At 37.4% G+C, this 27,521-nt stretch overlaps 1 protein-coding gene across 1 annotated transcript in view; it reads left to right on the top strand.

Annotated features, from left to right (window-relative positions):
* The first annotated feature begins 256 nt into the window (after nucleotides 1–256).
* The window catches only part of LOC133639794 (SH3 domain-containing protein 19-like), a 62,624-nt gene continuing 35,359 nt past the window's right edge, over nucleotides 257–27,521 (top strand). The window contains exons 1-6 of the mRNA XM_062033405.1: nucleotides 257–421; nucleotides 2,290–2,402; nucleotides 5,258–5,322; nucleotides 10,621–10,660; nucleotides 22,048–22,174; nucleotides 22,432–22,537. Of these exons, the coding sequence (XP_061889389.1) occupies nucleotides 5,262–5,322; nucleotides 10,621–10,660; nucleotides 22,048–22,174; nucleotides 22,432–22,537 (334 nt within the window). The 5' untranslated portion in view covers nucleotides 257–421; nucleotides 2,290–2,402; nucleotides 5,258–5,261. The remainder of the gene's footprint in view (nucleotides 422–2,289; nucleotides 2,403–5,257; nucleotides 5,323–10,620; nucleotides 10,661–22,047; nucleotides 22,175–22,431; nucleotides 22,538–27,521) is intronic.

Here is a 27,521-nt window from a genome sequence, read left to right as displayed (position 1 = left end):
TTGCTCCTGCCAAATGAATTGCACTGAGTGGAGCGGATCACCACTCCAAGATGGCGGCCCCGCGTCTCGGTAGCGCCTATGCTGTGTCTATTTATAAGATGTCTATGAGTTTAGAAAGTTGAGCAGGCATGACCACGCCCCCCGCTCTCCTGAGCTCATTTGATTGGTCGCTGCAAAGTCCCTTCTTCTTCTTCTGCTGCTCCTCTCGTTGATTTGTCATGCAGTGCGCCACTTTTGCCCCCATCGGTCACTGAGGGGAAAACGAAGGTGCGTCTTGTTCATTATGACACCTGCTGAATGAAGGAAGCATGCTGAGGGGAAAGATGTGATGAAAAGTTGAAAACATTCCACTGGCCAGTCGTCACCATGACACATGTACACACTGCCAGCAGCCAGCAAGCAGGAACATCCACTTTTAGGGGTAGGTCAGACTCCTTTTCCAGGATATTAATACTGTTAAACAGGATGACATTGTGATTGCTAACTGCATGCTCTAGTGCGGTGTTTGTCAACCTTTTATGAGCCCAGGCACATTTCTTGCATTGAAAATAATCCCGAGGCACACCACTCGCAGAAAACATTTAAAAAAAGAAACTTAGCAGCCGATATCGACAGTTAAAAAGTCGTTGTCGCCAGGGGCGTCACTAGCTTTTAAGGACAGGGGGGGCTTAGCCCCCAGGAGATGCACAGGATGCGAGCACAAAACTTCACAAACGGCTAACAAAGACTTAGAAATTAATCATTGTTATTATTATTATTTCAGTGGGTTTATTTTCAATGTGTGTTCAGTACAACAACAAACATGGTGACATTTTGTTTACAGCATCAACAAGAAACAATGACTTGCATGATCCTTCAAGATACACTGAAACACAATGAAAGTGGTGGCATTAGCATCTATGTTATTACTTCACAACATAGAGGCTAATGCCACCACTTTAGCTCACAATACAATTGTTTCTTCCCAAATATTTTGAAGTTGCACATATTACATTTTGGGCACATATGTGACTAAAATGGTTGTAAATTCAAGCCCTGGAAATATTACTTAATTACTTGAATTCAAGTAATATCTGGATCGGGATAATTTGGCTTGTATATAATATATTTATATATATATATTTTATGGCAAGCCGTTAAGGAAATTAAATATATATGGAAGTCTGAATACAAATGAGAAACGTTTATAAATACTGTAAATAAGAAATACTTAGAGTCCGTCTGCTGAGGGACCATCTTCAAAATGCAATGCTGAAACAAATAATGCAAACAATAAAATGTAACTTCCAGGGCTTGAGATTAATGGATTCCCGTCGTCCCGGGGACGGTAAAAATAAATGCACGGGACGAAATTAAATGCTACCCGGGATGATGGCTTTTAAACATTTTTTTTCTTTTTATGTATTTATTCATTTTATATTAAATGTCTTGGTTTTTCCACCCTCTGAAAATCCTATGAAATGTTTAACAAGCCATCCTATAATAATACAACAGCTATAATGTAACAATACAATAAAACAAATATATTTAATGATGTTATTTTCATTATTTTAACAATTGGCTAATGTATATTACTTTATATAGATTCTACAAGAAACACAAAACTTAAAAACTAAATGATTTACAATTGCAGACACAAGGTTCTTGTTCTGCAGTGCTGTGTGCTAATGTGCTTCGTACACCTGCAGGACCGCAAGAAAAGTTGCAGAGAAAGTGCGGACCGGATTTTGAGTGATGTGGGCATTTTCTATATGAACAAGTCCAAGGACCGCAAGAAAGGTCGCAGAGAAAATGCGGACTGGACTTTGAGTGATGTGGACATTTTCTATATGAACAAGTCCAAGGACCACAAGAAAGGTCGCAGAGAAAATGCGGACTGGACTTTGAGTGATGTGGGCATTTTCTATATGAATAAGTGGAATGGATTGGATACCGACGCACTAAAGGGGCTCTCTACCTCACGCTATGAAGTGAGGGGAAACTGAGTGAATAATGACAGGTTATATGATTATGTATTGAAACTCATATTCGGGCCACTTTATAATGAATATGTGTATTTATTTATCCAAGTGGCTGTGCACTGAAAATATTGACCTTTTGCTTTGTTTGATGTATGTTTGGAGAAAAATACTCTTGGGAAAAAAAATACTCAAAATAACCAGGGAGTGCGCACACAAAATAAATTACAATAACTAGAAAGAAAAAGAAAAACTACAGATTTCGGCCGTTTTGCAAGTTTTTGCGAGTTATGCACGTAATCTGTTAATAAAAGTGTGTTTCCTTCTCAAGGCACAAGCGAGGGACTTTGCAGCGACCAATCAAATGAGCTGCGGGGGGCGTGGTCATCCTGCTCTGCACTAGGGTTTCTCAACTCGAGCATCTATAAAAGTGCACGGATGGAGGTACAGTTTTTCCATTTTTATTTTTTTTCCATTTATTTATTTATTTCAGGCAATGACATAATAAAGTACAAAGTTGACAACACATAATAATATAAATTAATATAGTGCAAAAGGTAATGTATAGTATGTAATGCATGATTGTCCAGTTTTGCCAGTACTATAATGAAAGTTGAAAAAAAAAATGTAACCAGTGTCTTTCTAATTTTATGGTTTTATTTGTATTTATAGTGCGTTTAATTTCATACTTTTTGCAAGATCTCGCAATACTTTTGCGAGATCTCGCAGAAGTATTGCGAGATCTCGCAGAAGTATTGCGAGATCTCGTAAGAAGTATTGCGAGATCTCGCAGAAGTATTGCGAGATCTCGCAGAAGTATTGCGAGATCTCGCAGAAAGTATTGCGAGATCTCGCAGAAAGTATTGCGAGATCTCGCAAAAAGTATTGCGAGATCTCGCAGAAGTATTGCGAGATCTCGCAGAAAGTATTGCGAGATCTCGCAGAAAGTATTGCGAGATCTCGCAAAAGGTATTGCGAGATCTCGCAAAAGGTATTGCGAGATCTCGCAAAAGGTATTGCGAGATCTCGCAGAAGTATTGCGAGATCTCGCAGAAAGTATTGCGAGATCTCGCAGAAAGTATTGCGAGATCTCGCAGAAAGTATTGCGAGATCTCGCAAAAAGTATTGCGAGATCTCGCAAAAAGTATTGCGAGATCTCGCAGAAGTATTGCGAGATCTCGCAAGAAGTATTGCGAGATCTCGCAGAAGTATTGCGAGATCTCGCAGAAAGTATTGCGAGGTCTCGCAGAAAGTATTGCGAGGTCTCGCAAAAAGTATTGCGAGATCTCGCAAAAAGTATTGCGAGATCTCGCAGAAAGTATTGCGAGATCTCGCAAAAAGTATTGCGAGATCTCGCAGAAAGTATTGCGAGATCTCGCAAAAAGTATTGCGAGATCTCGCAGAAGTATTGCGAGATCTCGCAGAAAGTATTGCGAGATCTCGCAAAAAGTATTGCGAGATCTCGCAAAAGGTATTGCGAGATCTCGCAAAAGGTATTGCGAGATCTCGCAAAAGGTATTGCGAGATCTCGCAAAAGGTATTGCGAGATCTCGCAAAAGGTATTGCGAGATCTCGCAAAAGGTATTGCGAGATCTCGCAAAAGGTATTGCGAGATCTCGCAAAAAGTATTGCGAGATCTCGCAGAAGTATTGCGAGATCTCGCAGAAAGTATTGCGAGATCTCGCAAAAGGTATTGCGAGATCTCGCAAAAGGTATTGCGAGATCTCGCAAAAAGTATTGCGAGATCTCGCAAAAAGTATTGCGAGATCTCGCAGAAGTATTGCGAGATCTCGCAGAAAGTATTGCGAGATCTCGCAGAAAGTATTGCGAGATCTCGCAGAAAGTATTGCGAGATCTCGCAAAAAGTATTGCGAGATCTCGCAAAAGGTATTGCGAGATCTCGCAAAAAGTATTGCGAGATCTCGCAGAAGTATTGCGAGATCTCGCAGAAAGTATTGCGAGATCTCGCAGAAAGTATTGCGAGATCTCGCAGAAAGTATTGCGAGATCTCGCAGAAAGTATTGCGAGATCTCGCAGAAAGTATTGCGAGATCTCGCAGAAAGTATTGCGAGATCTCGCAGAAAGTATTGCGAGATCTCGCAAAAAGTATTGCGAGATCTCGCAAAAGGTATTGCGAGATCTCGCAAAAAGTATTGCGAGATCTCGCAGAAGTATTGCGAGATCTCGCAGAAAGTATTGCGAGATCTCGCAGAAAGTATTGCGAGATCTCGCAGAAAGTATTGCGAGATCTCGCAGAAAGTATTGCGAGATCTCGCAGAAAGTATTGCGAGATCTCGCAAAAAGTATTGCGAGATCTCGCAAAAAGTATTGCGAGATCTCGCAAAAAGTATTGCGAGATCTCGCAGAAGTATTGCGAGATCTCGCAAGAAGTATTGCGAGATCTCGCAGAAGTATTGCCAGATCTCGCAGAAAGTATTGCGAGGTCTCGTAAGAAGTATTGCGAGATCTCGCAAGAAGTATTGCGAGATCTCGCAAGAAGTATTGCGAGATCTCGCAAGAAGTATTGCGAGATCTCGCAAGAAGTATTGCGAGATTTCGCAAGAAGTATTGCGAGATCTCGCCGAAAGTATTGCGAGATCTCGCCGAAAGTATTGCGAGATCTCGCAAAAGGTATTGCGAGATCTCGCAGAAGTATTGAAGAAAATGTCCCTTTAGTGGCTTCATAATGATCTAATCATGCCAAATATGACATCATTATATAGTGTATTATAAATATGACATCATTATATAGTGTATTACAAATATGACATCATTATATAGTGTATTACAAAAATATGTTAGTAAAGACAACAGTTTGTACATGAAAACATCTAATAATGACGTGCTTAGGCAGTCATGTAATAATATATACTGGTACACATTTATGTCAATGCTATCAAATATGTATTTTTTTCAAATCGGATCAATTTAAATTTTGATAAATCACACATTTCTTCCCGCATGCATCATCTTAATTAATAACAACAAAAAAACGGCCTTGTGACGACAAGTTTGACACCCCTGGTTTAGTAGCTCATTAATAATAAAGAATTGGGACAATTCCAAATAAAATAAGCTCCCAATGGAGTTGAGGGGGGCCCATGTCGACCCCCCCTCCCCCTCGCAGGCTTGTTGACGTTCCACCCACAGTGGAGCCACATTTGTGCTGCAGTCGGCAGGACTGGCAGAAAGACCCCTGCACTGGTCCACCACCACCACCACCACTAACACCACCACCACCACCGGCTTTTGTCCGCACTGAGACTCTTTTTGTCGACACCTTCTTTCCTCTCCTTAAGACTGATGGCGGAAGTGAGGCGAGCGGCCGAGGGGGCGGGGCGTCCTGATCTGCACCTGGAAGAAGGTATGACGTCCTCACCTTGCGTCACACATCTCCAGTCACAATATTAGGAACACATGTTCATCGCAACTGTCACACTTCAGTCTGGACACAATTCTAGACCCCGTTTTAAAAAATCACCACAACTTCATTTTTTTTTGGGTTGGGGGGGGCACCGCCCGAGCTTTTGCCAATATGGCGGCCCTGGGTGTGTGCAGCTGTCAGAGCGACTGTTGTGGCCCGCATGTGTTCACGCTGCAGCTGTGATGGGAAGCTGACCTCAGCAGTGCTGGGAGTCCAACCACAACATCACATATTTACATCTACAGGCTTTATCAATTCACTGATCAATACAGTCTTTATCAAACTTGTATTCATGGAGGGCCACATCGCACAGAGGGCCGCATCTAATAGTGAATAGTATATCAATATGAACTTATACCTGTACTAGTGTTGTCCCCATACCAACATGTAATCCGATACTTACTTTTCTAACTAAAGGGGACCACAAAAAATGGCATTATTGGCTTTATTTGAACAAAAAATCTTAAGAGTACATGAAACATATGTTTATTATTGCAATTTAGTGCTTAAATAAAATAGTGAACATACTAGACAACTTGTCTTTTAGTAGTAAGTAAACAAAGAAAGACTCCTAATTAGTCTGCAGTAACATATTGTGTCATTTATACACCTATTATTTTGTACACAATGTAAAGGAATATTAAACGACTTGTTCATTTACTGTTAATATCTGCCAGCAACTTGAGGGTTCCAGGTCCGATCCCCTAGGGGTGTAACGGTACGTGTATTTGTATCATACTTGCCAACCCTCCCGTTTTTAGCGGGAGACTCCCGGTATTCAGCGCCTCTCCCGACAACCTCCCGGCAGAGATTCTCTCCCGACAAACTCCCGGTATTCAGCCGGAGCTGGAGGCCACGCCCCCTCCAGCTCAATGCGGACCTGAGTGGGGACAGCCTGTTCTCACGTCCGCTTTCCCACAATATAAACAGCTTGCCTGCCCAATGAACGGAGAAGTTAAACAGGACAATACTGCCATCTAATGGATAGCCAACGGAACACTGAAATTCAAGTATTTATTTATTTTTTCTATGTAAATAAAATATATATATATATATATATATATATATATATATATATATATATATATATATATATATATATATATATATATATATATATATATATATATTAGGGATGTCCGATAATATCGGCCGATAAATGCGTTAAAATGTAATATCGGAAATTATAGGTATCGGTTTTTTTATTATCTGTATCGGTTTTTGTTGTTGTTTTTTATTTTTTTTTTTTATTAAATCAACATAAAAAACACAAGATACACTTACAATTAGTGCACCAACCCAAAAAACCTCCCTCCCCCCATTTCTTTCTGTTATCAATATTCTGCTTCCTACATTATATATCAATATATATCAATACAGTCTGCAAGGGATACAGTCCGTAAGCACACATGATTGTGCGTGCTGCTGCTCCACTAATAGTACTAACCTTTAACAGTTCATTTTACTCATTTTCATTCATTACTAGTTTCTATGTAACTGTTTTTATATTGTTTTACTTTCTTTTTTATTCAAGAAAATGTTTTTGATTTAGTTATTTTATTTTATTTTTTTAAAAAGTACCTTATCTTCACCATACATGGTTGTCCAAATTAGGCATAATAATGTGTTAATTCCACGACTGCATATATCGGTATCGGTTGATATCGGTATCGGTTGATATCGGTATCGGTAATTAAAGAGTTGGACAATATCGGAATATCGGATATCGGCAAAAAGCCATTATCGGACATCCCTAATATATATATATATATATATATGAAATACTGAAGTTGGTGAATTCTAGCTGTAAATAACCACGCCCCCCCCCCCCCCCCCCCCCGACCAAGCCCCCCACCCCCTACCCCACACCTCCCGATATTGGAGGTCTCAAGGTTGGCAAGTATGATTTGTATTGAACCGTTTCGGTACAGGAGTTTTCGGTTCGGTTCGGAGGTGTACCGAACGAGTAGACATGCTAGCAGCGACCGGGCTAGGACAACATGTAAAAACCAGAGCTGGAAGACCCTCCTGCCTCGTTTGGGAACACTTTGGCTGCGCGATACAACAATGGAGGACGCAGGTTTGCCGACATTGTTCAGCAGCTGCTTCTGACAACACGTCAAACACGTGTTGCACCTTTCCTGCTTCCGGCTCCCAGACCGTAGTCGAGGAGCGCAGGGGAGACACTTCTCCAGGGCCCATGTATTCTCGGGGGCAACACCCTTCACTCTACCCGGCAGTGGGTCTCCACACCTCCGGACTCCAGGGTGTAAATGACGATTAGTTGCAAATGGTGGCTTTATGGAGGTCTTGCACACAGCCAATCCAACAAGGCCACTCCCTCACCTCGCTCGCCCACACGCTCACCTCTCATGCTGTCACTTATTAAAGCTACTCTCATAGCACATTTGAAGCGTCACCACCGCATTCAAGCAGCCTCTCCTCGGCGAGTCAGGCAGGGCTTAAGCAATAACAAATGTTTTTATAGCAGCAGATTTAAGTCCATATTCATTAGAAAATACAAAAAACATTTAATATAATAAATGTATATTTAAAATATGTATTTTTATTACTGTATATCTAAATATATAAATAATTTTGGTCCCTTTTGTTAGGGTGCTTTATCCTCCCCACACACCAGGTAGTCGGGGAGTTCCAGACTAGGGTCAAGGGTCATATCAGTTTGTTGGCGCCTAAGGCAAACCAAGGAAGTCTTTCATGTTCAGATGTTGTACACCGTGTGTGTGTGTGTGTGTGTGTGTGTGTGTGTGTGTGTGTGTGTGTGTGTGTGTGTGTGTGTGTGTGTGTGTGTGTGTGTGTGTGTGTGTGTGTGTGTGTGTGTGTGTGTGGCACCGACTCCACTTCCTGGACGACCACATTCCACTTGTCACCATGGGTGCTGGCAGTGGGTGTGTCACTTGCAACACACACACACACACACACACACACACACACACGCACACACACACACACACACACACACACACACACACGCGGTCGCACTTTGAGCCGTCAGGGAGGTTTTGCATGGAAAAATCATTTGGCTTTTTCCAACCACCTGCTCAGGTAAGAATAGCAGAGAGACTTTTAGTGGCACTCTGGGGTCTAAATATAATTGTTGTGGTGTCAACATGTCAACAAGGAAGTGCTGCTAGCCTGCTAAGTTAGCATAGCTCCAGTTGCTATAATGCAAGGTGTTGTTGTCGACAGGTAATAATGAACGGTGTTGTTGTCGACAGGTAATAATGAACAGTGTTGTTGTCGACAGGTAATAATGAACAGTGTTGTTGTCGACAGGTAATAATGAACGGTGTTGTTGTCGACAGGTAATAATGAACGGTGTTGTTGTCGACAGGTAATAATGAACTGTGTTGTTGTCAACAGGTAATAATAAACGGTGTTGTTGTCGACAGGTAGTAATGAACGATGTTGTTGTCGACAGGTAATAATGAACCGTGTTGTTGTCAACAGGTAATAATAAACGGTGTTGTTGTCGACAGGTAGTAATGAACGATGTTGTTGTCGACAGGTAGTAATGAACGGTGTTGTTGTCAAAAGGTAATAATGAACGGTGTTGTTGTCGACAGGTAATAATGAACGGTGTTGTTGACAGGTATTAATGAACAGTGTTGTTGTCGACAGGTAATAATGAACGGTGTTGTTGTTGACAGGTAATAATGAACAGTGTTGTTGTCGACAGGTAATAATGAACTGTGTTGTTGTTGACAGGTAATAATGAACAGTGTTGTTGTCGACAGGTAATAATGAACGGTGTTGTTGTTGACAGGTAATAATGAAGGGTGTTGTTGTTGACAGGTAATAATGAACAGTGTTGTTGTCGACAGGTAATAATGAGCGGTGTTGTCAAAAGGTGATAATGAACGGTGTTGTTGTCGACAGGTAATAATGAACAGTGTTGTTGTCAACAGGTAATAATGAACGGTGTTGTTGTCGACAGGTAATAATGAACGGTGATGTTGTCGACAGGTAATAATGAACAGTGTTGTTGTTGACAGGTAATAATGAACGGTGTTGTTGTTGACAGGTAATAATGAACGGTGTTGTTGTCGACAGGTAATAATGAACGGTGTTGTTGACGACAGGTAATAATGAACAGTGTTGTTGACGACAGGTAATAATGAACAGTGTTGTTGACGACAGGTAATAATGAACAGTGTTGTTGACGACAGGTAATAATGAACAGTGTTGTTGTTGACAGGTAATAATGAACAGTGTTGTTGTTGACAGGTAATGAACGGTGTTGTTGGCAACAGGTAATAATGAACGGTGTTGTTGGCGACAGGTAATAATGAACGGTGTTATTGTCGACAGGTAATAATGAACAGTGTTGTTGGCGACAGGTAATAATGAACCGTGTTGTTGTCGACAGGTAGTAATGAACCGTGTTGTTGTCGACAGGTAGTAATGAACGGTGTTGTTGTCGACAGGTAATAATGAACGGTGTTGTTGTTGACAGGTAATAATGAACGGTGTTGTTGTCGACAGAAATCCCAGTTTTTAGTGACATTTTCCCCATTGAAAATGAACGATACATTTTTCAAAAGTCCACAATTCCCACATTTTGCTGGAAATTCAAACAACCATTTTTCCACGTTCAACAAATTTCCAGGAATTCCTGTTTTAGTCTAACCTTAATTCCAACCTTTTTTAGTGCGATGACTTCTTTCACATTTTTCAACCCATTTCAACCGTTCTTCTCTCAAAACATTCCTCTTAGTCGGGACAAAAAAACCTAGATGGTTAAAGAACTTGAAAAATTCCCGTTTTTCCCCGAAATTCCGTAATACCATTTTTCAATGAAAAAACTGTTCCTACTTCAACATTTCTAGACCGATTGAAACAATTCCAACACCAACCAATTCAGCTCATTCAGGACATTCATGCTCTTAATGTTAGCGTTAGCACAAATGCTGGCATTCAGGCCGCTATTGAGTGTTTACATTTGAGTGTTTGGTGCAAGTTCCTTGTTAGCCTCCATGCTAGCTCTTCAATCGGTAGCGACATGTTTGTTACAGAAGGTAGTCATCATTTCAATTTGGCATGTGGGTATTTTCCGTGGACTGGTTTTTAATGATAGCTTCCAATAGCTTTTAATTAATAGAAAAACGGTGTGGCGTGAACACCTTAGCGACATCAGGGTGTAGCTAAAAATGAGCAGGAAATGACGGAACAAGACTTCACGGACGGAAATGACATTTTTGTGTTTTTTCTTCACAGATCATTTCCACGGAAACACAGCAGGTTGTTTGCATCGCAGGTAAGTCGTCTTCTGTGTGCGGCTCACGTGGAGGATTGTCATTTTTCTCATTACCTCCACCAGGGAGATTTTCATTGAAGGTGGTAGAAAATATCACTGTTACTGACAACTTTGATGCTAAATGCTAACTAATCATTTTTTCTTTTGTTGTGTTTATAATGAAACACTTTATGCCCACTCACTTTAGTAGCGGTTTTATCAACCTATCCATTGTATTGTTGTAAAAATAACAAAACAAACTATAATGCTAAATGCTACCGCTAGCTCAAAACTGTTGCTTTTGTCATGATTTTTTGAAAAACTTTTTTTCCCCCATTTAATATATTTGCTATATCGGCAATCTATCCATTGTATTGTGAAATAACAACACAAACTATAGCTCTAAATGCTAATGCTAGCTAATAACAGTTGCTTTTGTTGTGTTTTTATGAAAAAGGTTTTTTTCCGCCAATTTAACCCATTTAATTTATTTGCTTTATCGTCAATCTATCCGTACTATTGTCAAATAACAAAGGAAACTGTAATGCTAATGTTAGTTCATAACTGTTGATTTTTTTGTTTTCTCTATCATTCTATCACCAGTATTGTTGTCAAAAACAAACAATTATGCTAAATGCTAACGCTAGCTAATAACTGTTGTGTTTTTAATTAAATAAGTTGTTTCCCCACTCATTTTAATGACTACATTACCAATCCATCCCCAATATTTTTTTTTATCAAATAACAAACTATAATGCTAAATGCTAACATTAGCTTATAACTGTTGCTTTTGTTGTGCTATTATAAAATGTTTTTCCCCTCACTTTAATTGCCATATCGCCAATCCATCCCTAGTATTGTTGTTAAATAACAAAAAATCATGCTAAATGCTAACGCTAGCTAATAGCTGCTTATTTTGTTGTTTTTATGAAATACATTTTTCTCTACCCACTACTATATTGCCAATCTATCCCGAATATTTTTGTCAAATAACAAAACAAACTATAATGCTAAATGCTACCGCTAGCTCAAAACTGTTGCTTTTGTCATGATTTTTTGAAAAACGTTTTTTCCCCCATTTAATATATTTGCTCTATCGGCAATCTATCCATTGTATTGTGAAATAACAACACAAACTATAGCTCTAAATGCTAATGCTAGCTAATAACTGTTGCTTTTGTTGTGTTTTTATGAAAACTTTTTTTTCCCGCCAATTTAACCCATTTAATTTATTTGCTTTATCGTCAATCTATCCGTACTATTGTCAAATAACACAGGAAACTGTAATGCTAATGTTAGTTCATAACTGTTGATTTATGTGTTTTCTCTATCATTTTATCACTAGTATTGTTGTCAAAAAACAAACAATTATGCTAAATGCTAACGCTAGCTAATAACTGTTGTGTTTTTATGAAATAAGTTGTTTCCCCACTCATTTTAATGACTACATTACCAATCCATCCCCAATATTTTTTTTATCAAATAAGAAACTATAATGCTAAATGCTAACATTAGCTTAGAACTGTTGCTTTTGTTGTGCTATTATAAAATGTTTTTCCCCTCACTTTAATTGTCATATCGCCAAACCATCCCTGGTATTGTTGTTAAATAACAAAAAAATAATGCTAAATGCTAACGCTAGCTAATAGCTGTTTATTTTGTAGTTTTTATGAAAAAAGTTTTTCTCTACTCACTACTATATTGCCAATTGATCCCTAATATTTTTGTCAAATAACAAAACAAACTATAATGCTAAATGCTACCGCTAGCTCAAAACTGTTGCTTTTGTCATGATTTTTGGAAAAACTTTTTTCCCCATTTAATATATTTGCTCTATCGGCAATCTATCCATTGTATTGTGAAATAACAACACAAACTATAGCTCTAAATGCTAATGCCAGCTAATAACAGTTGCTTTTGTTGTGTTTTTATGAAAAATGTTTTTTTCCGCCAATTTAACCCATTTAATTTATTTGCTTTATCGTCAATCTATCCGTACTATTGTCAAATAACAAAGGAAACTGTAATGCTAATGTTAGCTCATAACCGTTGATTTTTGTGTTTTCTCTATCATTCTATCGCTAGTATTGTTGTCAAAAAACAAACAATTATGCTAAATTCTAACGCTAGCTAATAACTGTTGTGTTTTTATGAAATAAGTTGTTTCCCCACTCATTTTAATGACTACATTTCCAATCCATCCCCAATATTTTTTTTATCAAATAACAAACTATAATGCTAAATGCTAACATTAGCTTATAACTGTTGCTTTTGTTGTGCTATTATAAAATGTTTTTCCCCTCACTTTAATTGCCCTATCGCCAATCCATCCCTTGTATTGTTGTTAAATAACAAAAAATAATGCTAAATGCTAACACTAGCTGTTTATTTTGTAGTTTTTATGAAATAAGTGTTTCTCTACTCACTACTATATTGCCAATCGATCCCTAATATTTTTGTCAAATAACAAAACAAACTATAATGCTAAATGCTACCGCTAGCTCAAAACTGTTGCTTTTGTCATGATTTTTTGAAAAACTTTTTCCCCCATTTAATATATCGGCTCTATAGGCAATCTATCCATTGTATTGTGAAATAACAACACAAACTATAGCTCTAAATGCTAATGCTAGCTTAATAACTGTTGCTTCTGTTGTATTTTTATGAAAAATAGTTTTTTCCGCCAATTTAATTTATTTGCTTCATCGTCAATCTATCCGTACTATTGTCAAATAACACAGGAAACTGTAACGCTAATGTTAGTTCATAACTGTTGATTTTTTTGTTTTCTCTATCATTCTATCGCTAGTGTTGTTGTCAAAAAACAAACAATTATGCTAAATGCTAACGCTAGCTAATAACTGTTGTGTTTTTATGAAATAAGTTGTTTCCCCACTCATTTTAATGACTACATTACCAATCCAGCCCCAATATTTTTTTTAATCAAATAACAAACTATAATGCTAAATGCTAACATTAGCTTATAAATGTTGCTTTTGTTGTGTTATTACAAAATGTTTTTCCCTCACTTTAATTGCCATATCGCCAAACCATCCCTGGTATTGTTGTTAAATAACAAAAAATAATGCTAAATGCTAACGCTAGCTAATAGCTGCTTATTTTGTTGTTTTTATTAAATACATTTTTCTCTACTCACTACTATATTGCCAATCTATCATTAATATTTTTGTCAAATAACAAAACAAACTATAATGCTAAATGCTAACGCTAGCTCAAAACTGTTGCTTTTGTCATGATTTTTTGAAAAACTTTTTTCCCCATTTAATATATCGGCTCTATCGGCAATCTATCCATTGTATTGTGAAATAACACAAACTATAGCTCTAAATGCTAATGCCAGCTAATAACTGTTGCTTTTGTTGTGTTTTTATGAAAAAGGTTTTTTTCCGCCAATTTAACCCATTTAATTTATTTGTGTTATCGTCAATCTATCCGTACTATTGTCAAATAACACAGGAAACTGTAACGCTAATGTTAGCTCATAGCTGTTGATTTTTTTGTTTTCTCTATCATTCTATCGCTAGTATTGTTGTCAAAAAACAAACAATTATGCTAAATGCTAACGCTAGCTAATAACTGTTGTGTTTTTATGAAATAAGTTGTTTCCCCACTCATTTTAATGACTACATTACCAATCCATCCCCAATATTTTTTTTTATCAAATAACAAACTATAATGCTAAATGCTAACATTAGCTTATAAATGTTGCTTTTGTTGTGTTATTACAAAATGTTTTTCCCCTCACTTTGATTGCCATATCGCCAAATCATCCCTGGTATTGTTGTTAAATAACAAAAAATAATGCTAAATGCTAACGCTAGCTAATAGCTGCTTATTTTGTTGTTTTTATGAAATAAATTTTTCTCTACTCACTACTATATTGCCAATCTATCCCTAATATTTTTGTCAAATAACAAAACAAACTATAATGCTAAATGCTAACGCTAGCTCAAAACTGTTGCTTTTGTCATGATTTTTTGAAAAACTTTTTTCCCCCATTTAATATATTTGCTCTATCGGCAATCTATCCATTGTATTGTGAAATAACAACACAAACTATTGCTCTAAATGCTAATGCTAGCTAATAACTGTTGCTTTTGTTGTGTTTTTATGAAAAAGGTTTTTTTCCGCCAATTTAACCCATTTAATTTATTTGTGTTATCGTCAATCTATCCGTACTATTGTCAAATAACACAGGAAACTGTAACGCTAATGTTAGCTTATAACTGTTGATTTTTGTGTTTTCTCTATCATTCTATCGCTAGTATTGTTGTCAAAAAACAAACAATTATGCTAAATGCTAACGCTAGCTAATAACTGTTGTGTTTTTATGAAATAAGTTTTTTCCCCACTCATTTTAATGACTACATTACCAATCCATCCCCAATATTTTTTTTATCAAATAACAAACTATAATGCTAAATGCTAACATTAGCTTATAACTGTTGCTTTTGTTGTGTTATTATAAAATGTTTTTTCCCTCACTTTAATTGCCATATCGCCAAATCATCCCTGGTATTGTTGTTAAATAACAAAAAATCATGCTAAATGCTAACGCTAGCTAATAGCTGCTTATTTTGTTGTTTTTATGAAATACATTTTTCTCTACGCACTACTATATTGCCAATCTATCACTAATATTTTTGTCAAATAACAAAACAAACTATAATGCTAAATGCTAACGCTACCTAATAGCTGCTTATTTTGTTGTTTTTATGAAATACATTTTTCTCTACTCACTACTATATTCCCAATCTATCACTAATATTTTTGTCAAATAACAAAACAAACTATAATGCTAAATGCTAACGCTAGCTAATAGCTGTTTATTTTGTTGTTTTTATGAAATAGGTTTTTCTCTACCCACTACTATATTCCCAATCTATTCCTAATATTTTTGTCAAATAACAAAACTAAATATAACGCTAAATGCTAACGCTAGCTAATAACTGTTGTAAAATGGGCCAATTGAATAGGTACGCACCTTTTTATAATGGCGAATATTTCCAGCAGAACGCTCCAACCACATATGTTGTATCGTTGGAAAGGTCTCGATCGCGCTGATGGGCGTACTCTAAATTGGGGACATTTCGTGTTACCATGGTGACGCTATTCACGAATAAACCCAAAGAATGGGCCAATTGAATAGGTACGCACCTTTTTATAATGGCGAACCCTTTCGTCTAATACGTGACGAACTCCCACATATGTTACAACATCGGAAAGGTTTCGATCACGCCGATGGGCGTACTCTAAATTGGGGACATTTCGTGTTACCATGGTGACGCTATTCATGAATAAACCCAAAAAATGGGCCAATTGAATAGGTACGCACCTTTTTATAATGGCGAACCCTTTCGTCTAATACGTGACGAACTCCCACATATGTTATATCGTCGGAAAGGTTTCGATCGCGCCGATGGGCGTACTCTAAATTGAGGACATTTTGTGTTACCGTGGCGACGCTATTCACGAATAAACAAAAAAAAAAGGGCCAATTGAATAGGTACGCACCTTTTATAATGGCGAACCCTTTCGTCTAATACGAGACGAACCGGCCAACGAACCCCCACATATGTTATATCGTCGGAAAGGTCTCGATCGCGCCGATGGGCGTACTCTAAATTGGGGACATTTCGTGTTACCGTGGCGACGCTATTCACGAATAAACAAAAAAAAAAGGGCCAATTGAATAGGTACGCACCTTTTATAATGGCGAACCCTTTCGTCTAATACGAGACGAACCGGCCAACGAACCCCCACATATGTTATATCGTCGGAAAGGTTTCGATCGCGCCGATGGGCGTACTCTAAATTGAGGACATTTTGTGTTACCGTGGCGACGCTATTCACGAATAAACAAAAAAAAAAGGGCCAATTGAATAGGTACGCACCTTTTATAATGGCGAACCCTTTCGTCTAATACGAGACGAACTGGCCAACGAACCCCCACATATGTTATATCGTCGGAAAGGTCTCGATCGCGCCGATGGGCGTACTCTAAATTGGGGACATTTCGTGTAACCGTGGCGACGCTATTCACGAATAAACCCAAAAAATGGGCCAATTGAATAGGTACGCACCTTTTTATAATGGCGAATATTTCCAGCAGAACGCTCCAACCACATATGTTATATCGTCGGAAAGGTCTCGATCGCGCCGATGGGCGTACTCTAAATTGGGGACATTTCGTGTTACCGTGGCGACGCTATTCACGAATAAACAAACAAAAAAATGGGCCAATTGAATAGGTACGCACCTTTTATAATGGCGAACCGTTTCGTCTAATACGAGACGAACCGGCCAACGAACCCCCACATATGTTATATCGTCGGAAAGGTCTCGATCGCACCGATGGGCGTACTCTAAATTGGGGACATTTCGTGTTACCGTGGCGACGCTATTCACGAATAAACCCAAAAAATGGGCCAATTGAATAGGTACGCACCTTTTTATAATGGCGAATATTTCCAGCAGAACGCTCCAACCACATATGTTGTATCGTTGGAAAGGTCTCGGTCGCGCCGATGGGCGTACTCTAAATTGGGGACATTTCGTGTTACCGTGGCGACGCCATTCACGAATAAACAAAAAAAAATGGGCCAATTGAATAGGTACGCACCTTTTTATAATGGCGAACCATTTCGTCTAATACGAGACGAACTCCCACATATGTTATATCATCGGAAAGGTTTCGATCGCGCCGATGAGCGTACTCTAAATTGGGGACATTTTGTGTTACCGTGGTGACGCTATTCACGAATAAACAAACAAAAAAATGGGCCAATTGAATAGGTACGCAGCTTTTATAATGGCGAATATTTCCAGCAGAACGCTCCAACCACATATGTTATATCGTCGGAAAGGTCTCGATCGCACCGATGGGCGTACTCTAAATTGGGGACATTTTGTGTTACCGTGGCGACGCTATTCACAAATAAACAAAAAAAAATGGGCCAATTAAATAGGTACGCAGCTTTTATAATGGCAAACCCTTTTGTCTAATACGAGACGAACCGGCCAACGAACCCCCACATATGTTATATCATCGGAAAGGTTTCGATCGCGCCGATGGGCGTACTCTAAATTGGGGACATTTCGTGTTACCGTGGCGACGCTATTCACGAATAAACAAAAAAATATGGGCCAATTGAAAAGGTACGCACCTTTTTAATAATGGCGAACCCTTTCGTCTAATACGAGACGAACCGGCCAACGAACCCCCACATATGTTATATCGTCGGAAAGGTCTCGATCGCGCCGATGGGCGTACTCTAAATTGGGGACATTTCGTGTTACCGTGGCGATGCTATTCACGAATAAACCCAAAAAATGGGCCAATTGAATAGGTACGCACCTTTTTATAATGGCGAATATTTCCAGCAGAACGCTCCAACCACATATGTTATATCGTCGGAAAGGTCTCGATCGCGCCGATGGGCGTACTCTAAATTGGGGACATTTCGTGTTACCGTGGCGACGCTATTCACGAATAAACAAACAAAAAAATGGGCCAATTGAATAGGTACGCACCTTTTATAATGGCGAACCGTTTCGTCTAATACGAGACGAACCGGCCAACGAACCCCCACATATGTTATATCGTCGGAAAGGTCTCGATCGCACCGATGGGCGTACTCTAAATTGGGGACATTTCGTGTTACCGTGGCGACGCTATTCACGAATAAACCCAAAAAATGGGCCAATTGAATAGGTACGCACCTTTTTATAATGGCGAATATTTCCAGCAGAACGCTCCAACCACATATGTTGTATCGTTGGAAAGGTCTCGGTCGCGCCGATGGGCGTACTCTAAATTGGGGACATTTCGTGTTACCGTGGCGACGCCATTCACGAATAAACAAAAAAAAATGGGCCAATTGAATAGGTACGCACCTTTTTATAATGGCGAACCATTTCGTCTAATACGAGACGAACTCCCACATATGTTATATCATCGGAAAGGTTTCGATCGCGCCGATGAGCGTACTCTAAATTGGGGACATTTTGTGTTACCGTGGTGACGCTATTCACGAATAAACAAACAAAAAAATGGGCCAATTGAATAGGTACGCAGCTTTTATAATGGCGAATATTTCCAGCAGAACGCTCCAACCACATATGTTATATCGTCGGAAAGGTCTCGATCGCACCGATGGGCGTACTCTAAATTGGGGACATTTTGTGTTACCGTGGCGACGCTATTCACAAATAAACAAAAAAAAATGGGCCAATTAAATAGGTACGCAGCTTTTATAATGGCAAACCCTTTTGTCTAATACGAGACGAACCGGCCAACGAACCCCCACATATGTTATATCATCGGAAAGGTTTCGATCGCGCCGATGGGCGTACTCTAAATTGGGGACATTTCGTGTTACCGTGGCGACGCTATTCACGAATAAACAAAAAAATATGGGCCAATTGAAAAGGTACGCACCTTTTTAATAATGGCGAACCCTTTCGTCTAATACGAGACGAACCGGCCAACGAACCCCCACATATGTTATATCGTCGGAAAGGTCTCGATCGCGCCGATGGGCGTACTCTAAATTGGGGACATTTCGTGTTACCGTGGCGATGCTATTCACGAATAAACCCAAAAAATGGGCCAATTGAATAGGTACGCACCTTTTTATAATGGCGAATATTTCCAGCAGAACGCTCCAACCACATATGTTATATCGTCGGAAAGGTCTCGATCGCGCCGATGGGCGTACTCTAAATTGGGGACATTTCGTGTTACCGTGGCGACGCTATTCACGAATAAACAAACAAAAAAATGGGCCAATTGAATAGGTACGCACCTTTTATAATGGCGAACCGTTTCGTCTAATACGAGACGAACCGGCCAACGAACCCCCACATATGTTATATCGTCGGAAAGGTCTCGATCGCGCCGATGGGCGTACTCTAAATTGGGGACATTTCGTGTTACCGTGGCGACGCTATTCACGAATAAACCCAAAAAATGGGCCAATTGAATAGGTACGCACCTTTTTATAATGGCGAATATTTCCAGCAGAACGCTCCAACCACATATGTTATATCGTTGGAAAGGTCTCGATCGCGCCGATGGGCGTACTCTAAATTGGGGACATTTCGTGTTACCGTGGCGACGCTATTCACGAATAAACCCAAAAAATGGGCCAATTGAATAGGTACGCACCTTTTTATAATGGCGAATATTTCCAGCAGAACGCTCCAACCACATATGTTATATCGTCGGAAAGGTCTCGGTCGCGCCGATGGGCGTACTCTAAATTGGGGACATTTCGTGTTACCGTGGCGACGCCATTCACGAATAAACAAAAAAAAATGGGCCAATTGAATAGGTACGCACCTTTTTATAATGGCGAACCATTTCGTCTAATACGAGACGAACTCCCACATATGTTATATCATCGGAAAGGTTTCGATCGCGCCGATGAGCGTACTCTAAATTGGGGACATTTTGTGTTACCGTGGTGACGCTATTCACGAATAAACAAACAAAAAAATGGGCCAATTGAATAGGTACGCAGCTTTTATAATGGCGAATATTTCCAGCAGAACGCTCCAACCACATATGTTATATCGTTGGAAAGGTCTCGATCGCACCGATGGGCGTACTCTAAATTGGGGACATTTTGTGTTACCGTGGCGACGCTATTCACAAATAAACAAAAAAAAATGGGCCAATTAAATAGGTACGCAGCTTTTATAATGGCAAACCCTTTTGTCTAATACGAGACGAACCGGCCAACGAACCCCCACATATGTTATATCATCGGAAAGGTTTCGATCGCGCCGATGGGCGTACTCTAAATTGGGGACATTTCGTGTTACCGTGGCGACGCTATTCACGAATAAACAAAAAAATATGGGCCAATTGAAAAGGTACGCACCTTTTTAATAATGGCGAACCCTTTCGTCTAATACGAGACGAACCGGCCAACGAACCCCCACATATGTTATATCGTCGGAAAGGTCTCGATCGCGCCGATGGGCGTACTCTAAATTGGGGACATTTCGTGTTACCGTGGCGATGCTATTCACGAATAAACCCAAAAAATGGGCCAATTGAATAGGTACGCACCTTTTTATAATGGCGAACCCTTTCGTCTAATACAAGACGAACCCCCACATATGTTATATCGTCGGAAAGGTCTCGATCGCACCGATGGGCGTACTCTAAATTGGGGACATTTCGTGTTACCGTGGCGACGCTATTCACGAATAAACAAACAAAATGGGCCAATTGAATAGGTACGCACCTTTTTTATAATGGCGAATATTTCCAGCAGAACGCTCCAACCACATATGTTATATCGTCGGAAAGGTCTCGATCGCGCCGATGGGCGTACTCTAAATTGGGGACATTTCGTGTTACCATGGTGACGCTATTCACGAATAAACCCAAAAAATGGGCCAATTGAATAGGTACGCACCTTTTTATAATGGCGAATATTCCCAGCAGAACGCTCCAACCACATATGTTGTATCGTCGGAAAGGTCTCGATCGCGCCGATGGGCGTACTCTAAATTGGGAACATTTCGTGTTACCGTGGCGACGCTATTCACGAATAAACCCAAAAAATGGGCCAATTGAATAGGTACGCAGCTTTTATAATCGCGAACCCTTTCGTCTAATACGAGACGAACCGGCCAACGAACCCCCACATATGTTATATCGTCGGAAAGATCTCGATCGCGCCGATGGGCGTACTCTAAATTGGGGACATTTCGTGTTACCATGGCGACGCCATTCACGAATAAATAAATAAAAAATGGGCCAATTGAATAGGTACGCACCTTTTTATAATGGCGAATATTTCCAGCAGAACGCTCCAACCACATATGTTATATCGTCGGAAAGGTCTCGATCGCGCCGATGGGCGTACTCTAAATTGGGGACATTTCGTGTTACCGTGGCGACGCTATTCACGAATAAACAAACAAAAAAGGGCCAATTGAATAGGTACGCACCTTTTATAATGGCGAATATTTCCATCAGAACGCTCCAACCACATATGTTATATCGTCGGAAAGGTCTCGGTCGCGCCGATGGGCGTACTCTAAATTGGGGACATTTCGTGTTACCATGGCGACGCTATTCGCGAATAAACAAAAAAAAATGGGCCAATTGAATAGGTACGCACCTTTTTCTAATGGCGAATGACCTCCTCTTGTAGCTCATCCATACTTTCACGTAGCTCGGTGCTTAATGTCTCGTTTGTTCGCACACTTGTCTACTTTAACGTCCAATGTTTGGTTTTGGCTGGATATATATTTACATCTGATGTATTTATATCTGTATAAAATATAAACATTTGACATATTTTTGATGTTACCTGAACAATTGTTGTGTTGTATTAATATTCCTTCTGATTGTTGATGTGTCGCAGGCGACCGCAGATCGTCGTCACCTCAGCACAACCCGTGGACGCCGACAGCCGCTTCTCAGCGTCGTCTGACGTCTTTCCTTGGTCCTCTCCGGCCAGCTGGTCTGCGGGCATCCAGGTCCATGCCAAGGTCTGTACCCACTCTCACCGCCACTACATTAGGTACACCTATAAAGACACTTGGAGTTAGTCAGTGAGAGGTTTGAAATGTAAACTTTGGGGTCGACTTGACGTGTGTGTGTGTGTGTGTGTGTGTGTGTGTGTGTGTGTGTGTGTGTGTGTGTGTGTGTGTGTGTGTGTGTGTGTGTGTGTGTGTGTGTGTGTGTGTGTGTGTGTGTGTGTGTGTGTGTGTGTGTGTGTGTGTGTGTGTGTGTGTGTCCCACTAAGCCCCCGCCGTCCTTCAAGCAGGTGTTTAAAGAGAAGACCAGAGAGAATGATGTCGTCCAGCCCAAGGCAGCCCCCCGCCGCGCCACCCAGACCCACCCTGTGAGGGGTAAAGATCCTGTTGGAAATAGACCCGAATATAAGACCACGTGTCTCTCTTTACAGACGGTTTTCTAAGAGGGACATACAGTGTAATATTTGGGTCATCGCATGGTGCTGTAATGGCTAATATACAATATGCTAATATTACGGGTTGTCTTATATTTGGGTCATTACAATGTAATAATAATAATAATAATATCGTAATATCACTGTAATATCTCAAATATAAGATTTGTTTTTTTCAAAATTGTTTCTTAGGGCAAACATACTGTCTTATATTTGAGTGATTATGGTTTTATTCTAAATATAAATATAACAATGATATTACAGTAATGTCTCAAATATAAGACGACCTGTCTTTTCCAAACTGTTTTAGGGAGAAAAATACTATCTTATATTTGGGTCATTACAATATTATTATAACGATAATAATCCTTATCATATTACTGTAATATCTCAAATATAAGATTTTTCTTTTTCAAACTTGTTTCCAAGGGGAAAAACACTGTCTTATATTTGAGTGATTATGGTTTTATTCTAAATATAATTCTTATAACAATAATATTACAGTAATGTCTCGAATATAAGACGACCTGTCTTTTCCAAACTGTTTTAGGGAGAAAAATGCTATCTTATATTTGGGTCATTACAATATTATTATAATGACAATCATCATCATAATATTACTGTAATATCTCAAATATAAGACTTTTCTTTTTCAAAATTGTTTCCTAGGGCAAGAATACAGTCTTATATTTGGGTCATTATGGGTCATTCTAAATCGAAATATAACATTAATATTACCGTAATGTCTCGAATATAAGATGACCCGTCTTTTCCAAACTGTTTTAGGGAGAAAAATACTATCTTATATTTGGGTCATTACAATATTATTATAACGATAATAATCATCATAATATTACTGTAATATCTCAAATATAAGACTTTTCTTTTTCAAAATTGTTTCCTAGGGCAAAAATACGGTCTTATATTTGAGTGATTATGGTTTTATTCTAAATACAATTATTATAACAATAATATTACAGTAATGTCTCGAATATAAGACGACCTGTCTTTTCCAAACTGTTTTAGGGAGAAAAATTATATCTTATATTTGGGTCATTACAATATTATTATAACGATAATAATCATCATAATATTACTGTAATATCTCAAATATAAGATTTTTCTTTTTCAAAATTGTTTCCTAGGGCAAAAATACGGTCTTATATTTGGGTCATTATGGCTCATTCTAAATCGAAATATAACATTAATATTACCGTAATGTCTCGAATATAAGACGACCTGTCTTTTCCAAACTGTTTTAGGGAGAAAAATATTATCTTATATTTGGGTCATTACAATATTATTATAACGACAATAATCATCATGATAATATTACCGTGATATCTCAAATATAAGACTTTTCTTTTTCAAAATTGTTTCTTAGGGCAAAAATACAGTCTTATATTTGGGTCATTACGGTTTTATTCTAAATATAATTATTATAACAATAATATTACAGTAATGTCTCGAATATAAGACGACCTGTCTTTTCCAAACTGTTTTAGGGAGAAAAATACTGTGATATATTTGGGGTCATTATGGTTATATTCTAATTATAATATTTATGACAATAATATTACAGCAATAATGTCTCGAATATAAGACATGTCTTTCAAAAACTGTTTTCTAGGGAAAAAATATGGTCTTTTGCTTGGGTCATTATGGGTATTTATTCTAATAATAATGATCATAACAATATTATTACCGTAATGTCTGGAATATAACGACATGTCTTTTCCAAACTGTTTTAGGAAGAAAAATACTTTCTTATATTTGGGTCATTACAATGTTATTATAATGACAATAATAATAATAATATTACCATAATATCTCAAATATAAGACTTTTCCTTCTCAAACTTGTTTCCCAGGGGGAAAATTCTGTCTTATATTTGAGTGATTATGGTTTTATTCTAAATATAATTATTATAACAATAATATTACAGTAATGTCTGGAATATAAGACGACCCATGTTTTCCAAACTGTTTTAGGGAGAAAAACACTATCTTATGTTTGGGTCATTACAATATTATTATAATGACAATAATCATCATCATAATATTACTGTAATATCTCAAATATAAGACTTTTCTTTTTCAAAATTGTTTCCCAGGGCAAGAATACAGTCTTATATTTGGGTCATTATGGGTCATTCTAAATCGAAATATAACATTAATATTACCGTAATGTCTCGAATATAAGACGACCCGTCTTTTCCAAACTGTTTTAGGGAGAAAAATACTATCTTATATTTGGGTCATTACAATATTATTATAACGATAATAATCATCATCATAATATTACTGTAATATCTCAAATATAAGACTTTTCTTTTTCAAAATTGTTTCCTAGGGGAAAAATACTGTCTTATGTTTGAGTGATTATGGTTTTATTCTAAATATAATTATTATAACAATAATATTACAGTAATGTCTCGAATATAAGACGACCTGTCTTTTCCAAACTGTTTTAGGGAGAAAATTACTATCTTATATTTGGGTCATTACAATATTATTATAACGATAATCATCATCATAATATTATTGTAATATCACAAATATAAGACGTTTCTTTTTCAAAATGGTTTCTTAGGGGAAAAATACTGTCTTACATTTGGGTCATTATGGGTCATTCTAAATATAATTATTATAACATTAATATTACCGTAATGTCTCGAATATAAGACTTTTCTTTCTCAAACTTGTTTCCTAAGGCAAAAATACTGTCTTATATTTGAGTGATTATGGTTTTATTCTAAATATAATTATAACAATAATATTACAGTAATGTCTCGAATATAAGACGACCTGTCTTTTCCAAACTGTTTTTAGGGAGAAAAATACTGTGATATATTTGGGTCATTATGGTTATATTCTAATTATAATATTTATGACAATAATATTACAGCAATAATGTCTTGAATATAAGACATGTCTTTCAAAAACTTTTTTCTAGGGAAAAAATACGGTCTTTTGCTTAGTTCACTATGGGTATTTATTCTAATAATAATGATCATAACAATATTATTACCGTAATGTCTGGAATATAAGACGACTTGTCTTTTCCAAACTGTTTAAGGGAGAAAAATACTGTGATATATTTGGGTCATTACAATATTATTATAACGATAATAATACAAATAATATTACCGTAATATCTCAAATATAAGACTTTTCTTTCTCAAACTTGTTTCCTAGGGCAAAAATACTGTCTTATATTTGAGTGATTATGGTTGTATTCTAAATATAATTATTATAACAATAATATTACAGTAATGTCTCGAATATAAGACGACCTGTCTTTTCCAAACTGTTTAAGGGAGAAAAATACTGTGATGTATTTGGGTCATTATGGTTATATTCTAATTATAATATTTATGACAATAATATTACAGCAATAATGTCTTGAATATAAGACGACATGTCTTTCAAAAACTTTTTTCTAGGGAAAAAATACGGTCTTTTGCTTGGGTCATTATGGGTATTTATTCTAATAATAATGATCATAACAATATTATTACCGTAATGTCTGGAATATAAGACGACCTGTCTTTTCCAAACTGTTTATGGGAGAAAAATACTGTGATATATTTGGGTCATTACAATATTATTATAACGATAATAATACAAATAATATTACCGTAATATCTCAAATATAAGACTTTTCTTTCTCAAACTTGTTTCCTAGGGCAAAAATACTGTCATATATTTGAGTGATTATGGTTTTATTCTAAATATAATTATTATAACAATAATATTATAGTAATGTCTCGAATATAAGACGACCTGTCTTTTCCAAACTTTTTTAGGGAGAAAAATATTATCTTATATTTAGGTCATTACAATATTATTATAACGACAATCATCATCATCATAATATTACTGTAATATCTCAAATATAAGACTTTTCTTTTTCAAAATTGTTTTTGTAGGGCAAAAATACTGTCTTATATTTGGGTCGTTATGGGTCATTCTAAATATAATTACTATAACATTAATATTACCGTAATGTCTCGAATATAAGACGACCTGTCTTTTCCAAACTGTTTTTAGGGAGAAAAATACTATCTTATATTTGGGTCATTATGGTTATATTCTAATTATAATTTTTATCACAATAATATTACCGTAATGTCTCGAATATAAGACAACCTGTCTTTCCCAAACTGTTTTCTAGGGAGAAAAATAAAATCTTATATTTGGGTCATTATGGTTATGTTCTAATTATAAAATGTGTGCCAATAATATTACAGCAATTTCTCGGGTATAAGACGACCTGTCTTTCCCAAACTGTTTTCTAGGGAGAAAAATAAAATCTTATATTTGGGTCATTATGGTTATGTTGTAATTATAAAATTTGTGCCAATAATATTACAGCAATTTCTCGAGTATAAGACGACATGTCTTTCAAAAACTGTTTTCTAGGGAAAAAATACGGTCTTTTGCTTGAGTCATTATGGGTATTTATTCTAATAATAATGATCATAACAACATTATTACTGTAATGTCTGGAATATAAGACGAGCAGTCTTTCCCAAACTTTTTCTAGGAAGAAAAAAAACATTTTTATGTTTGGGTCATCATGGTACCGTTATTACAATTATATTATGGGTTGTCTTATATTTTAGTCATTACGGTAATGATAGAAAAAAATATAATAATATTCTAAAAAATATTACCATTATTATCACAATATAACATGACCTGTCTGGGAATACTGTCCGTGATTTGTTTTTATTTGAATGATGATTGTTATAACAATATTATTACTGTAGTGTCCCAAATTATGGCTCATCCTATATTTTTGTCATTATGGTAATATTAAAATATTAATACTTTTAACAACAATATCATCGTAATGGCCCGATTACTGTATAAAACGACCTGTCCTTTTCTATTGGGGTCATCACGGTGTTATTATAGCAA

Source organism: Entelurus aequoreus, linkage group LG22, assembly GCF_033978785.1.
Source record: "Entelurus aequoreus isolate RoL-2023_Sb linkage group LG22, RoL_Eaeq_v1.1, whole genome shotgun sequence".
Classification (NCBI taxonomy): Eukaryota; Metazoa; Chordata; class Actinopteri; order Syngnathiformes; family Syngnathidae; genus Entelurus; species Entelurus aequoreus.
The sequence above is the reverse complement of the archived record's forward strand: the minus strand, read 5'-3'. Positions and strand labels throughout refer to the sequence as shown.